Source organism: Pimephales promelas, chromosome 6 (assembly GCF_988280905.1).
Source record: "Pimephales promelas chromosome 6, fPimPro1.hap1.1, whole genome shotgun sequence".
Lineage (NCBI taxonomy): Eukaryota > Metazoa > Chordata > Actinopteri > Cypriniformes > Leuciscidae > Pimephales > Pimephales promelas.
In genome coordinates, this window is record NC_142774.1 from 7,048,080 (window position 1) to 7,063,344 (window position 15,265).

At 36.4% G+C, this 15,265-nt stretch overlaps 1 protein-coding gene across 15 annotated transcripts in view; it reads left to right on the forward strand.

Moving 5' to 3' along the window:
* The window catches only part of mcf2la (mcf.2 cell line derived transforming sequence-like a), an 87,008-nt gene that overhangs the window by 37,687 nt on the left and 34,056 nt on the right, over positions 1-15,265 (forward strand). For 14 of the 15 annotated variants that reach the window (XM_089132038.1, XM_089132033.1, XM_089132034.1 and 11 more), the window contains exons 2-4: positions 633-716; positions 4,824-4,938; positions 8,505-8,595. In XM_089132038.1, coding sequence (XP_088988164.1) covers positions 633-716; positions 4,824-4,938; positions 8,505-8,595 — 290 coding nt within the window. Of the gene's footprint in view, positions 1-632; positions 717-4,823; positions 4,939-7,778; positions 8,243-8,504; positions 8,596-15,265 lie in introns of those variants that run through there. The other variant, XM_089132042.1, reaches the window with a different exon arrangement.

Sequence of the window (15,265 nt, forward strand, 5' to 3'; positions counted from 1 at the left end):
CTTTATTCATATTGATGTGTGTTCAGAATGTAACCCATGAGAACATATCTAAACTCTTAAAGTCATAGAGTCTGATCCTGAGAGAGATGCGGTGCACCACAGCAGACTCTCACTCACTCACACACACACACACACACTGCAGCGGCTCAAGACTCTCAAAAGCTGCTTACAATAATCCATCATTTCCCGATGCCCATTAAAATATGCTTGTTTTTCTGTTTTCACCTTCTCATCTCCATCAATCCGTTCATTCAACAACATACAACTGCTCTTCTCAAACTCTGACCAAGAGCACGCCATCTTCACTATAACCCACGTCTGGATTAAGAATGTGAAGTCAGATCTCTGTCTATCATATTGTGTGTTGGTTTTTGGATAAATTAGAGTTTAATGAGTCAAAAACAGTTTAAGTTGATCATAATATGCATTGCAGCGTCATCTTTTCTCACAGTATATAAACGGTTTGATCAAGGATTCAGAATCGGTTCTTTCTTTGTGTAGACTAACTAAATTTATTCGGGCACTTTAATCTATAAAAGTTTGTAGACCAAACAACTCTATTACACACTGCATAAAAAGCATAATGAGGCACTTTAAATAAAGTTTTTTTTATCTCTTTATTTGTCATTCAGATGAGATTATGCAGCAGGAGAGCAGTCCTCTGTGTGCCGCAGACATCAGCCCAGACCTCAGGAAACAGTTTGCCTTCCTGTCAGGTGAGTCTCCTACACAATCAGTCCCAGAATGCATTGCCAATAAAGAGCATTGTGTGCCGACTGTCAGAGATCCTGAGAGTAAAAAAATAAAATAACTCGCTTAAAGGGGTAGTTAAACCAAAAAATGTAAATTCTGTCATTATTTGCTCACACTCATGTCGTTCCAACTTCCAAACCCCATTAGACTTTTGTTCATCTTCAGAACACAAATGAAGGTCTTTTTAATGAAGTCTGAGAGATTTCTGTCCCTCCATTGACAGCTACACAACTACCACTTTGATGCTTCAAAAAGTTCATAAAGAGATCGGAAAACTAATCCACATTAATCGAGCGGTTTAGTCCAAAATTTTCAAAAGAGACTCGATCACTTTACATGATGAACGGATTGAATTCTGGCTTTTATTCACACATAATTATTAATCAACTCACACATCAGTTGTAGTAAACAGAAGCTCATGGATGTTTGCTTGATGTGCGAGAACCAATGAGGTTCATTCTCGTGTCTCGTGTTTGAGTTTCTGTTCATGTTTGCTGATCGATGTTTGATATGAGCTATATTTATAATGCTTTGACACCATCCTTAGTATGATGTGTCCGGTTTCACATATGCCATGTGAATTCACAACAGAGATGTCTGCTTTCACGGTGTCAACAGCAGATTCATTCAGAACGTGCACAGATTCCACATATACACTCATTCACTTAATAACACACAGAAACTCTCTTCAGTCTCCGTAAATAACCCAGTTAGGGCCCGGCTCATGTTGCCCAGGATAACGCCCCTTAATTATTCAGTGTTGCCTTGGCGATGCGCTTGACAACACCGTTCTGAGCCGATGTGCTTTGCGAGGATATTTGAATGACAGTTAGTCCTATAGAAGAGTTTTATGGTGAATAAGAGGATAAGATTGGGATTCAGGTTTTTCTATAAAACCCCTCATGCTTTTATTGCATCAAATCTACGAGAGAGTCCCTGAATATATACCAGCCTGACTCTGAACTCATGCATTATACATGCCATGAAACATTTACCACGATAGTGCCAGAAGAGTGAACAACAACCAAGTTGCGTCGTTAAAGAAACAAGGATATTCCCTGCAAAATTATTTACAAAAACAAATAGGACTTTCATAATACTAAATGTATTTTTGTAACCTTTTGAGAGAGTTCAGTGCAAAATGGTTCATTTTTAATGCGTTGTTTATGGCCGTACTGTATTTAAAGACTGAGGTTTCTATGATTACCAGAATCAGTGTTCATTGCACCGGTGGCTTCTGTTTTTTGGAAATAGGCTCATTTTACAACTCCCTCAGAGTTAAACAGTTGAGTTTTATCGTTTTCGAATCCACTCAGCCGATTTCCTGATATTGAGAAGAATAGAGAGAACCAGACAGTTTCTGGTCTCATTGACTTCCATAGTAGGAAAAAATATATACTATATGGAAGTCAATGAGACCAGAAACTGTCTGGTATTCTTCTAAATATCAAAAAAATTGGCTGAATGCATTCGGAAACGGTAAAACCCAACTGTTTAACTCTGAGGGAGTGGTAAAAAAATAGTATTTCTAAAAAAAAAAGTGGAGTATCCCTTTAAGAAATCATCATCGGTTGTGTTGTCATCCATTTTATTCTGTTGTCTGAATTCTTAGTAGAAACTAAAGTTTGTTTCCATCTAGAGTGCACAACTGATGTGCACTAGCCAACACTATATTGCCTATCTTGCAATCTGGAGAGGACTGCTGAGAAATGCTGTTCAAATATTTGTATTTTTAGATGGCTCACTCACTTTTACCAACCTCCCCTTAGTGTGGAGCATTGGTTACTTGGTGACTTGTGAATGCAGAAACGAGTGTGTGTGTTCCTGTGGTCTCTCATGCCTCAGTTCTCCACCTAGATTTAATGACAGACCTCAACTGCTAGACTCTCCCTCTGTTTATTTCTTGTTTTCATTTCCTTTTTGCTCTTTTTATCTTTTTCTGACCAGCTTTTTCCCTCCAGATGGTTGCAGCTTACCGTGTCTGATATTATCATTATCATAGTGTGTGTGTGTGTGTGTGTGTGTGTGTGTGTGTGATGGAATTGCAGGAAACTAAAGTCACCCAATATGCAAAGTTTTGATAATCTTTGTATGGAGTGTTTTATAATTTTTTTTCCTGTTAATGTTGTCCATGTTCTTGGGTGTGTGTGTGTGTTCTGATTATTTACTGTATTACTCTACTCTATTATACACTAATTTAATTTACACATTTCTGCTCTATTCTTCTATTTTAGATTGCTCTGCTTCTATTATTTTTATTATACTCCATTATACAAAATTCTACTCCATTCTACTGTTCTACCCATATATATTCCATTCTACTCTATTGAATTCCAATATACTGTTTTTCTACATTCTACTCCATTCTATTGTAATATACTCTATTCGTCTATTCTAATATACTCCATTCTACTATATTCTACTCTTTTATACTCCATTCTACTATGTTCTACTTTTTCTATTATACTCCATTACTCCATATTCTACTCCTTTCTGTTGTTCTGCTGTTATACTATTCTATTTATCTCTATAAATCACTTTATAATGATTTATACTTTATAGTGATTAAACACTTTATATCCCCCTCTCCCCCCAAAACACACACACACACAAACTGACACACTCACACACCTGGTCCTTTGGTTTTGCTCTACTTATGATTACAAATGCGACAGCAGTGTCCTTTTCACGTTGTGTGTTCACCTGTGTGTGGCTGTCATAGAGGTGTTAGTGTGAGCTCTGCAGTGGATCCATCCTGCTCTATTAATTTCAGTGTAGCAGCCAAACACACACACACACACACCACATGACCTTTGTCACTGCGCGCAATGCACCAAACATGTCCTTCTTACTATTTCCCTTTCTGTCTCTTTCTCCCCAACCCCAGACACGCACACACACACACACACACACACACACACAGAGAGAGACTAACAAAGTTAAAGCTTCAGTAATGTTGAAGGTTTGGTCCTCATGGCGTTGTGCCCTTGAGATTGCCTCATGTCCTTGATCTTGCACATCTATGCAGTTGGTAATAGCGGAGATTAGTCTTCTGTGAATGTACGCAGTCTCTGTCTTCCTCTGTGTGTGAGCTGTACATGGGAAGATGTGGAAGTGCCCCCTTGTGGGTAGAAGACTTTTTAAAAAATGCACATATCTCAGATCTGAGGTCAGTCATGGCTATAAATGTGTTCAGACGATTTCGGGAGGTTAACACTGATTCCAGGTCACTGGCTCTAGACAATGTCCACTCTTAATCTGAAGGGTTTCATATATTATAACAGTGCAAATGGGTATTACTAGGCAAAATTAAATAATGAATAAAATGATGGGTACTTTACTTGAAGGGGTGTGCAGAAGACTGACTGACACGACACCTTCATAACCATGACATGACATACGTCTTGAATATGAAGTAAGGTTTATGACAACTGTTAAGTGTCTTTCGCTCAATAATGACAGTTTGAATGCAAATATGACATCTTGACATAAACTAATATATCATAACCTGTCAGTGTCTTTGTCATGAGAACTTGACATTAAATTAATTAAGTTGAACTTTGACATTGGCTGTCATGAGGCCATTAAAACTGTGTCATGAATATTTTCCGTGACCTCAACTACAGTGGTACTAACTGAATTTGTCATTAAAAAGTTATAATGGCTTCATGACAGCCAATGTCAAAACCAACCACCTGACAGTTTAATGTTTTGTTAACCAATAAAGCTAGGTGCTTTCTTAAGTTTGATCATTAATCTGCTATGTCATGTTTATGACGGGTTGTGTTGTCTTAGTAATGTCAAGTTGTCATGACAAAGACACTGACAGGTTATGATGTATTGGTTTATGTCAAGGTGTCAAACAATCTCAAACAATGTCATATTTGCATTAAAAATGTTATAACTGAGCAAATGACACTTAATGACAGTTGTCACAAACATGCATGAAACCTTAACATATGTCATGATTATGAAGGTGTCATAGTCTTATTCAAGTAAAGTGTTACCAAACGATGTTTAATATTCATAGAATTGCTAACAGCTGCATTCTTCCAAATCTGCGTTTCCAGGTGGCCGAGGACAAAATGGCAGCCCCATCATTATTTTCCCAGAGTACCCGGCGTTTGGTGAGCTGGAGGAACAGGAGTTTCACAATGTGCTGACATACCTGACCAGCATTCCCAGGTGAGAAAACGGGAGGGATCGGTCATTTTCAGCACTTACACAAAAATAACCAGGATTCATGGGAATCTCTGAAATGTAAAGTCATTATTTAAGAAGTGCTTGTAGATAGTGTAGACTTGCATGCAAACCAGTGTGATAACCTCAGTCATCATTGAGGGTTTTATTGGAGACATGTATTTAATATTTTAACATATTTTAATGTATTCTAATACTCTAATCTGATTCCAAACATGCCTCAATCGAACACGATTTAAAATCCAGTGATGATCAGCAATTGAAAGGTGTGGGAGCAATTAATAAATAAATCCTGTTAGAATTATTAAAAATCTAAATCTAGAATAAAAAGTCTAAAACGATGTATTTAATTTCTGATTGTATATCACTGGAATGTATATGAGAGACTGGAGGAGACATATTTTGGTGGTTTAGTTCTTGAATTGGACAGAAGGGGGCAAACTAATGCTTTCCCATTGTAACATCACACTTTTTGCAATCCAATGAATATGTGACGAGACTGCCTGCCTGTGTGTGTGACTGGTGCCTCATTAATATTCATCATGCATATTAAATTAGAATGGGTAATTATGTACATGGTTAACAAGGTGATCTTATTGCCCCTTGTTTTACAGATGCATTCTTAGTTTGTGAATAATCTGAATAGATGAGATTCTCAGGGAAATACATTTATTGTTATTATTGACTTTGAAATGCCATTTTGAAGTAACCAATAGATTATTAATTAATTAGCATATATATATATATATATATATATATATATATCAGTTCAGTGGTGCATTGGTCTATTTGCTGATCCTGTGAAATCCTCTTAAATTTAACACCCCTTGTTAATATTCTAATGAAAGAGTGATTCTGGTCCTTTCTGTCACTCTCTCTTGCATCCCCATTATTCCCGTGAGCAACAGAGAGAGGGGGTGATTGAGTAATTAGATGGATTTATTCATGCTGAAAATGGCCGATGGGGTTTTAATTTGGTTCTGATTTGGTGAATGAGAGGAGTCAGGGAGCAAAATACAGCAGCTTGTGAAATAAAGGGGTTAACGTCATGAAAACCTTCAAGAATGTGCCTTAGTCATATTTCAACACAAAAGAAAGTATGTTTTGACCATAAAAGCTTTAATTGCATTGTGGCATTATTTTCACTACAGTTAAATGTATTGCTCACTTTGAAATTCATTTTTGGTATGTTTTAGCTTACCTCAAGGACATCCAAGATGTGGGTGTCTTTGTTTCCGCAGTAGTTTCAATATTGATATTTTTAGGTCAAACCGTTCTTGTCTGTCAGTCATATAATGGAGGTCTATGGTCACCACCTCAAAGAGCATACACAGAGAAGTCCAAATTAAACATGATTTAATGACTCGTAAATGTAATTACACATTGATGGCCTAAGACACGAAACGAGCGGTATTTATTTATTTTTTACCTCTTGTAACCACAGCCACGTCCAAGTATTCTGTCTGCGCAAGTGCCGGAATCTCTCGCGCATGTAGGTCACTCGTTTACACAGAGATTTTGGAAGTTTTACCTTTCACTTTGAAAATCTAAACATATTTTAATATACAGGAAATCGCAATGGAAGACGATTTTGATATATCAACTCAGTTGAGGTGGTGACCATAGACCTGCATTATATGACTGACAGACAAGAACGGTTTGACCTAAAAATATCAAAATTGAAAATACTGTGGAAACAAAGACACCTACATCTTGGATGCCCTTGAGGTAAGCTAAAACATACCAAAAATTAATTTCAAAGTAAACTATCCCTTTAAATGCGTTTAGCCCCAATATATTGTAATGCAATAAAAAAAAATGTTTTACTGCCTTGCATTAATGCTTAATTTAAATGAAACATCATTGCTATTCTCTGGGCACATAATGCAATCAGGTTGAAAATTATGCCACAATTAATTATTTAATTTTATTATTTTGATTTTTGTTTCTTTTATTTTAGTTTGTTTGTTTTTATTTATTTGTATGTTTTTTGCCGTTTTATTTTATGAAATATAACCAAATAAGTTTTTTTTTTTTTTTTTTTTTTTAAATCATAACCAAAACAATTTATTTGTAAAATTCATCCATTGTCCTCAATTTACTCTGTGGTTTCTGGCAAAACATCTACGATGTTAAAATTTAATATTTTAATCAATTTAACAATTTACAGTCGAACCCATATATATATTTTATATTATATATTTTGTGTTAACAATGAAAATGCAAATGCCCTCTATTGAATATATCTTCGTCCCATTGTTAACTCAAAGCGTCCAACTATCTATAATTTAAAAAAATATTACATGTCGCTCTTAATAAAATGCACCAACAACACCGAACAATAATTAAAAACAGTAATGGACTGAGCACCAGTATGACCATAAATCATGTGCAATGAAGCACCCGATGGCTTTAGAAGCCGTTGAATGGAAGGTTATAATTACAGTGATGTTTGTAATCAGATTTCTGATCTTTATTACTGACAGACACTCAAGGTCATTAGTCAATGTCAGCGCAGAGTCTCCACACAGAGGCTGATAAGACCCTTACACCTCTCTCCTTTCCTTCTTAATCTCACCCTCCGCTAAGAAAGGCTCGAAGAACAAACGTTCCTGAGAAAAACAGCCAGAGGCTTAGTTAGAGGGGGACAGGGGAGGTGGGCTTGAGAGGAGAGAAAAGGGATGGGGAGTGTGAAAATCTGCTGGAGAAGGCGGGAGCGGTAACGTGAGCCAGGAGAAGAGACACACAATCTGTGTGTCAGTGTAATGGCGGCAGATTTGATACACGAGTATCTGCAGTGCCAGTTTCTATCGGGAGGAGCTTTCATTATCAATCCTCACCCACATTCTGTATTCGCGATTCAAGCTAGTCTCTGGGTCTCTGTCCATCAGCGCTCTCCTGAGCTCTGATAGGTCGAGAGGGAGCACCTGATGCTGCACGATTGGTCGCTGTAGAGGGGGAGGCGAAATGTAGCTGTTCTCCCGGTCTGTGCCTACGGTGGCACTCATTCAAATGGAACCATAAACAGAGGGGCTGAAAGCAAAGGTGCACTGAAGGGAAGAAAGAAACCATCTGACGACATCGAAATCCACCGAAGGACACTTGGAGTATCAGCATTAGGGGTTGTTTCTGTACATCCAAGCTGCTTTTTTTAAAAATATCAGGAGTGTGCATTTGGATTTTTCCACTGCCTTGGTCACTAAAAAGCAGCGTTCTCCATGGTGATGGACGTAGCATCCAGCTCAGCATCTCTGCGCTACGCTTGCATTCTGGGCTAGTGCGTCTCAACGTACGTCTCTGTGTATTGATATGCTTTTGGCTGCGTTTTTGTGTGTGGGGGCAAATGCAGATGTGTTCTCATAAATGAAATATGTGTGTTGCTGGTTAATTTACCAGTCTGATGTGTAAGGATGACTGCAGTGTGTTTGTTAGTTAGTGGAAACCTGTTTAATGATGGCTTTTAAGGTATCTGACATGTCAATGTTTATGATTTTTGGAAGTGTGTGTGTGCGCCCTTGCTGCCATGGTGATGGTGTGTTTTTGATTTTCAGTCTCAGCTCGACGGGGGTCGGCTTCATCCTGGTCATTGACCGCCGGCAAGACAGATGGGCATCAGTGAAGGGGACACTGCTGCGGATTGCGGTGAGCCCTCAACGTGTGTTTGTTGTGAGAGAACAAAAATGGGATGTTGAATGTGTTTATTGCGATAGAGAACATAATACTTTTATCCTTAAAGGGATAGTTTACCAAAAAAAACATGACCATTCTGTCATTATTTACTCACCCAAACCAAAAGTGGAACGCAAAAACTTAATGTCTCAATTTTTTGTTTTTTCTATACAATGAAATTCAATGGGGTCCAAAATTGCTTTAAGGTTTTTAATGAAAACATTCCAGGATTTTTCTCCATATAATGGACTTCACTGGTAACCAAACGGTTCAAGGTCCAAAAGACAGTTTCAGTGCAAACTGCGAACTGTTCAAAGGGCTTTAAACAATTCCAGACAATGAATAAGGGTCTTATCAAGCGAAACAATAAAATAAAAAAATAACAGTTTAATTTTTATAAATGGTCGCCTTGCTCTATTCTGTGATGCGCGTTCGTGACTCTCCTGTTTGAACTCGTTCATTAAAATGAACGATTCTTTTTTCGAGTCATTTGGTTCATTCTGTCTCAATGTTTTGTTTTTTCTATACAATGAATGTCAATGGGGTCCAAAATTGCATTGGTCCTGACAGACTGACAAAAACTTTTCCTCAGAATATATCATTTTGTTATCCACAGATGATCACATTAGTCATAAGTTTTAGTGGCGACAAACAGTGGCCAGCCAGGGGAATTGCAGCCTTGCAAATTTTCAATACTACAATAAATGTACTATTTAGATCATATGTCACCGAATGTTAAAGGGGTGGTTTACTTCTTTTTTTCTTCGCATGATTGTGTTTATGAGGTGCAATATAACATGTATTCATGGTTTTTCATTTTTTTAAGTCTTATTTTTCATACTTTCACCTTCATTGTAAGCCGCGCTCTACTCTGTCATTTGAACGAGCGGTTGACTTCCTGAGTTTATGAAACCACTCCCTCAGAAACAGGGAGTGAGCTCAGATTGGTTAGTTTGGGCGGGTGTGTTGTGATTGGCTAAACTGTCGCTCACATTGTCCGGTTACTTAACGCCCTTTACCTTTCAAGATGAGTAAAAGAATTTTCTTTTTTTTGGTATGCTATGACTTTAAGTGTAGTCATTCCTGATAATTTACTCACCCTCATGTCATCCAAGATGTCAATGTCTTACTTTCTTCAGTCGAAAAGAAATTAAGGTTTTTGATGAAAACAATCCCCATATAATGGACTTCAATGGGAACCAAACGGTTCAAAGGGCTTTAAATGATTCCAGACGATGAATAAGGGTCTTATCAAGTGAAATGATCACTCATTTAATAAATAAATAACAACGTTTAAATTTTACAAGCTCAAATGCTCGCCTTGCTCTGTCCGTTCGTGACTCTCCTGATCAAAATGGACAAATCTTTTTTCGAGTCATTTGGTTCATTCAACAAACGAAATGAACGAATTGACTCGGAAAAAGATTTGTTCATTTTGATGAATGAGTTCGAACAGGAGATCACAGAACAGAGCAAGATGATCATTTGAGCTTATAAAACTAAAACTTTGTTATTTATTTATTAAATGACCAATCATTTAGCTTGATAAGACCCTTATTCATCGTCTGGAATCGTTTAAAGCTCTTTGAACAGTTTGCAGTTTGCTCTGAAACTGTCTTTTGGACCTTGTACCGTTTGGTTCCCATTGAAGTCCATTATATGGAGAAAAATCCTGGAATGTTTTCATCAAAAATCTTAATGTCTTTTCGACTGAAGAAAGAAAGACATGGATATCTTGGATGACATGGGGGTGAGTAAATTATCAGCAAAAGTTTTTTTTGTTTTTTTTTTTAAAGTGAACTACTCCTTTAAGTTTGAAAAACAAAATTCAGAAAACAAGACTTGTGAACTTGTCATTTTGCCTTTGAAGTAATAATTTGTACCTGGTGGAAAAAGTGCATGTGTTTCATGAAATCTCTTTGCGTGTCCATATGGATGAGGAAACTTTTGCGTGTGCATGTGTGTGTTGTTTTTTCCATCCTGTGTGAAGAATAGGAGCTGACAGGCAGGTGCCTCAGGCTGTATGAGTGGATTAGTCAGAATTTCAGCGTTATACCAAATCGGAGGGCATCTAAACAAGGCCCTCGATTCTTTTCATAGAAACAGTAAATATTTAATCCACCACAGAGACGTCTAGCGCACCACAGCACCGACATCCAATGGAGTTTATAACCATGCACACTGAAAGCACACATGATCTCAGGTTATGCTCACTCAACAATCACAGCTGTTCTTTATTAGCTGGTTTGCAGTGATCATCAGTGCTATTATGTTCTTGGTCAACACTTCAGGCTGTCAACAAGTGTGTGTATGAGGGTCAGTAGGGGAGAGGTCAGTGGGCTAATCAGATTAACTGTGTTTAATAGGGTCAGCACTCAAAAACGCTACTCAAATAGGTGATCAAGAAAATTTAATTGGTCTCGACTGTTTAGTTGTCTAAAGGCAAGGGAGAAATTGGTTGTTTTATTGCTGTTACTGTTATTATTGCCATTATTAATGAACTTCATTGCAGTAGGGCAGGTATAATACAGCAGTGGAAAACACGTGATAGTGTTAGGATTGCATGTTGTGATATAAAACATCATTACTCCAGTCTTCAGTGTCACATGATCCTTCAGAAATCATTCTGATATGCTGATTTTCTGCTCAAGAAACATTTATGATCAATGTAGAAAAATTTTTTTTTCCCCTTACATTTAATTATTTTATGAATTTAAGAATTGATGAAGTTCAAAAGAACAGCATTTATTTGAAAGAAATCTTCAGCAACATTATAAATGTTGTGATATTACTAATTTATAAAATGTATAATTTAGGTTCCAATTCAAACTGTGTATAAACTGAGACAGTTGCTTGAAGTTTCAAGATTCAGCTGAGATTCTGTATCCGGGTCACGGCACCAAATTGTCTGTACTGACACTTTTGAGCAATTTAATGCATCCATGTTGCAAAAAACTATTACTTTAGCTTATAATCTTACTGGCCCCAAACTTTTAAACAGCCGTGAAACTTGGTTTGGTGAACAAGGCCCAGTTTAACAGACTGATTGTTTATTATCCCAATGACTGATTTTATTTTTAAAGAGGAGAGCTGGTCTAAAGCGACTAAATGAATTATTCACTTATTTCTCACGACTCTTTACATTTAGTGTCCATTTGATAGTGTGAATGGATAGTGTTACTAAGTGATAGTAATGAGGAGTGTACTCTTAATATTTAATTTTTGTTGAATAGTCTGCAGATGCTCATTGAAACATGATCTCTGTACAATCGTAGGGGGAAAAAGTTCATTGGGGTTCTGTGTAGATCTTGACTCAGTTTTAAAGGACCCTTTATTCCCAAAGGTCTTAAAGGAGTAGTTCACTTTTAAAAAAAAACTTTTGCTGATAATTTACTCACCCCCATGTCATCCAAGATGTCCATGTCTTTCTTTCTTCAGTCTAAAAGAAATTAAGGTTTTTGATGAAAACATTCCAGGATTTTTCTCCATATAATGGACTTCAATGGGAACCAAAAGGTTTAAGGTCCAAATAAGAGTTTCAGTGCAAACTGCAAACTGTTCAAAGCGCTTTAAACGATTCCAGACGATCAATAAGGGTCTTATCAAGCGAAACGATCGCTCATTTAAAAAATTAATACAAAAGTTTAAGTTTATAAGCACAAATGTTCGCCTTGCTCTGTTCTGTGATGAGCGTTTGTGACTCTCCTGTTCGAACTCGTTCATCAAAATAAACTAATCTTTTTTCCAAGTCATTTTTTTTTTCAAGACGAAGTTTTCACAAACATATTAAGCAGAAAATAACTTTTAAATATTAAAAATAATTTAAAAATAGATTTCTGAAGGATCGTGTGACACTGAAGACTGGATTAATGATGCTAAAAAGGAATAAATTACATTTTAAAATATCTTAAAATAGCAAACGCTTAATTTAACTTGAAATAATATTTCACAATATTACAATTTGTACTGTGTTATTGTATTGATCATACAAATGCAGCCATGGTGAGCATAACAGACTTACTGACCCCAAACTATTGAAGTTGGTTCAGTTTGGTAGTTATTTACTTAAAGGGATAGTTCACTTTGAAATTAATTTTTGGTATGTTTTAGCTTACCTCAAGGGCATCCAAGATGTAGGTGTCTTTGTTTCCCCAGTAGTTTCAATTTTGATATTTTTAGGTCAAACCGTTCTTGTCTATCAGTAATATAATGGAGCTCTATGGTCACCACCTCAAAGAGCATGCACAGAGAAGTCCAAATTAAACATGATTTAATGACTCGTAGATCTAAGTACACATTAATGGCCTAAGACACGAAACGAGCAGTTTATGTGAGAAAAATGAACATAGTTTTTACTGTATGGTGACCATAGACCTCCATTATATGACTGACAGACAAGAACGGTTTGACCTAAAAATATCAAAATGGAAAATTCTGTGGAAACAAAAGACCCCTACATCTTGGATGCTCTTGAGGTAAGCTAAAACATACCAAAAATTAATTTCAAAGAGAACTATCCCTTCAATTGTGTCTAGTTAAACAAATTTGGTTGCTCCATTAATATAGTCCAAAAAATTTAAATAATTCATCGACACAATTGTTACCAGGAAAAAAAGAGCATTTTTAAGTGGAGCTTTTACCCTGCTGTACCATCATACAGTTCTCTCTCCCTCCCCTTTTTTCCTTTCTTCTCATTCTCTCTCTCTCTCTCTCTCCTCACACACAAGCACTTAATCTACTCCTTTCTTCCTGTAACCTCCGTCACAGCACATATGGCTGATTGGTAATGGTTATCAGCAGTGCAGCTGGTGTGGAACGGCCAGAGGAGATTTTCCTACACGTGTCTGGAATCAATTCAAAATATACAAAGTCCTGGTAACATTATACATAATAATTCATTCGAAATGAAGCCCATTGTGTGCTATAGTCCTTATAGGTCCTATTTACTCAATTGCTAAAGATGTTGCTTCATAAATGAACAAATTAAGAACAATAGCTTCCGGTATATATCATGGAAGCAACGTTGACGTTCGCGTTTGCTTGCGCCATGCGTTACATTGGGTAATGATGTTCTTAATGCGTTTCATTTACGACCTAATTGCGAGTGTGTTCGTCACTTTCTTCATTTCTTTTAACATGGATCAAAATCCCTTGTGCACACTCTCATTAATGTATTTTTTGTTATTAGAATCGGTGCTATTAATTGATTTGCATTTAGATTTTGTGCGTTCTACAACACGCACCAATGAACAAAGTCTGACGGAACTAGTCCAATCTAATTCACTTTAGGAAATTGTAATGTGTGCTAATGCATGCTAATGTATGATAATTGGCCACAGATAAACATCTTTCCCAATGTTTCTAAATTGAAATATTGTACTATCCCTGTAATATTTGCAGAGGGTGACCAATGATCCCCCCCCCCCCACACACACACACACACACACATACACCTAAACACATTAACATAAATCCCATATAACATTTCATGATCATTATTTGTCATACACTTTCTAAAACTCACATTTTATTTCTTTTTTTATTCAAATGTAAATTTTATTTAGTTGTATTTAGGGGTATATGTGTGCAGCATGAACTGTTATTTCCACAATGACTCATAAATAAATGTATTTAATTTATTACACTCCTCCCTCTCATTTCATCCAGCGGTGGAGCGCTTCAGCCTCCAGACTAGCTGTGTTTGGAGGTCTTTTATTATGGTGAACATATCCTTTCTTTGACCTGAGAGCGTGGATGGGCATCTCCTTCAGTGCTCGTCTCAAGGGAGCTTGTTAAGAAGCTTGTGTGTTGAAAGACAGGAGAGCGTCTACCCAATGACATCTGCAGTAAAAGGGGAAAAAAAGCATCCACATCCATTTTTACCCTACGGGTAGAGTCTTTGAAGGGGTCAATTCCCAGACTTTATTATATATGGATCAGGCGATGGTTTTTATTGTGGATAAGACATTAAAACTGTGCAAAATGCGTTTCACTCCAATCTGACGAACATTTTTAAATTGGATTGCTTAAATGTGAACCGTTCTTAAACTGTAAAAAATATTGATGGTTTAACTTAAAGTAAGTAACCTGGTTGCCTTAAAATTTTAAGTTCATTGAACTGGAAAAAGTGAGTTAATACAATGAAGGAGATTAATTTCACCATCAGAAACTCAAAATTATGTTATATGAACTAAATAAATTATTTAAGTTGATTTGACAAAAGAAAAAATGTTGTGATTGCTACACTGTAAAAAATATTGTTGGTTTAACTTAAAAAAGCAAGTAAACTGGGTTGCCTTAATTTTAAGTTGATTGAACTGGAAAAAGTGAGTTAATACAATGAAGTAGATTAATTTAACCATCAGAAACTCAAAATAAAAAGTTATCTCAACTAAATAAATTATTCTAAAGTTGATTTGACAAAAGAAAATATGTTGTGATAACAAATCTTGAAAATATTTTTTACAGTGTAGCGTGAAGAATATTTTAATGATCTATTAAGAACCTTTGTTGAATGCAAAGGTTCTATGGATGTTTAAGTTTCTTTGTGAAATCATCTATGCCAATAAAGACGCTTTATTTATAAGAAAATAAAAAACATAAAACATAAAAAAATCATTGAAATGATTTCCACATGATTAAC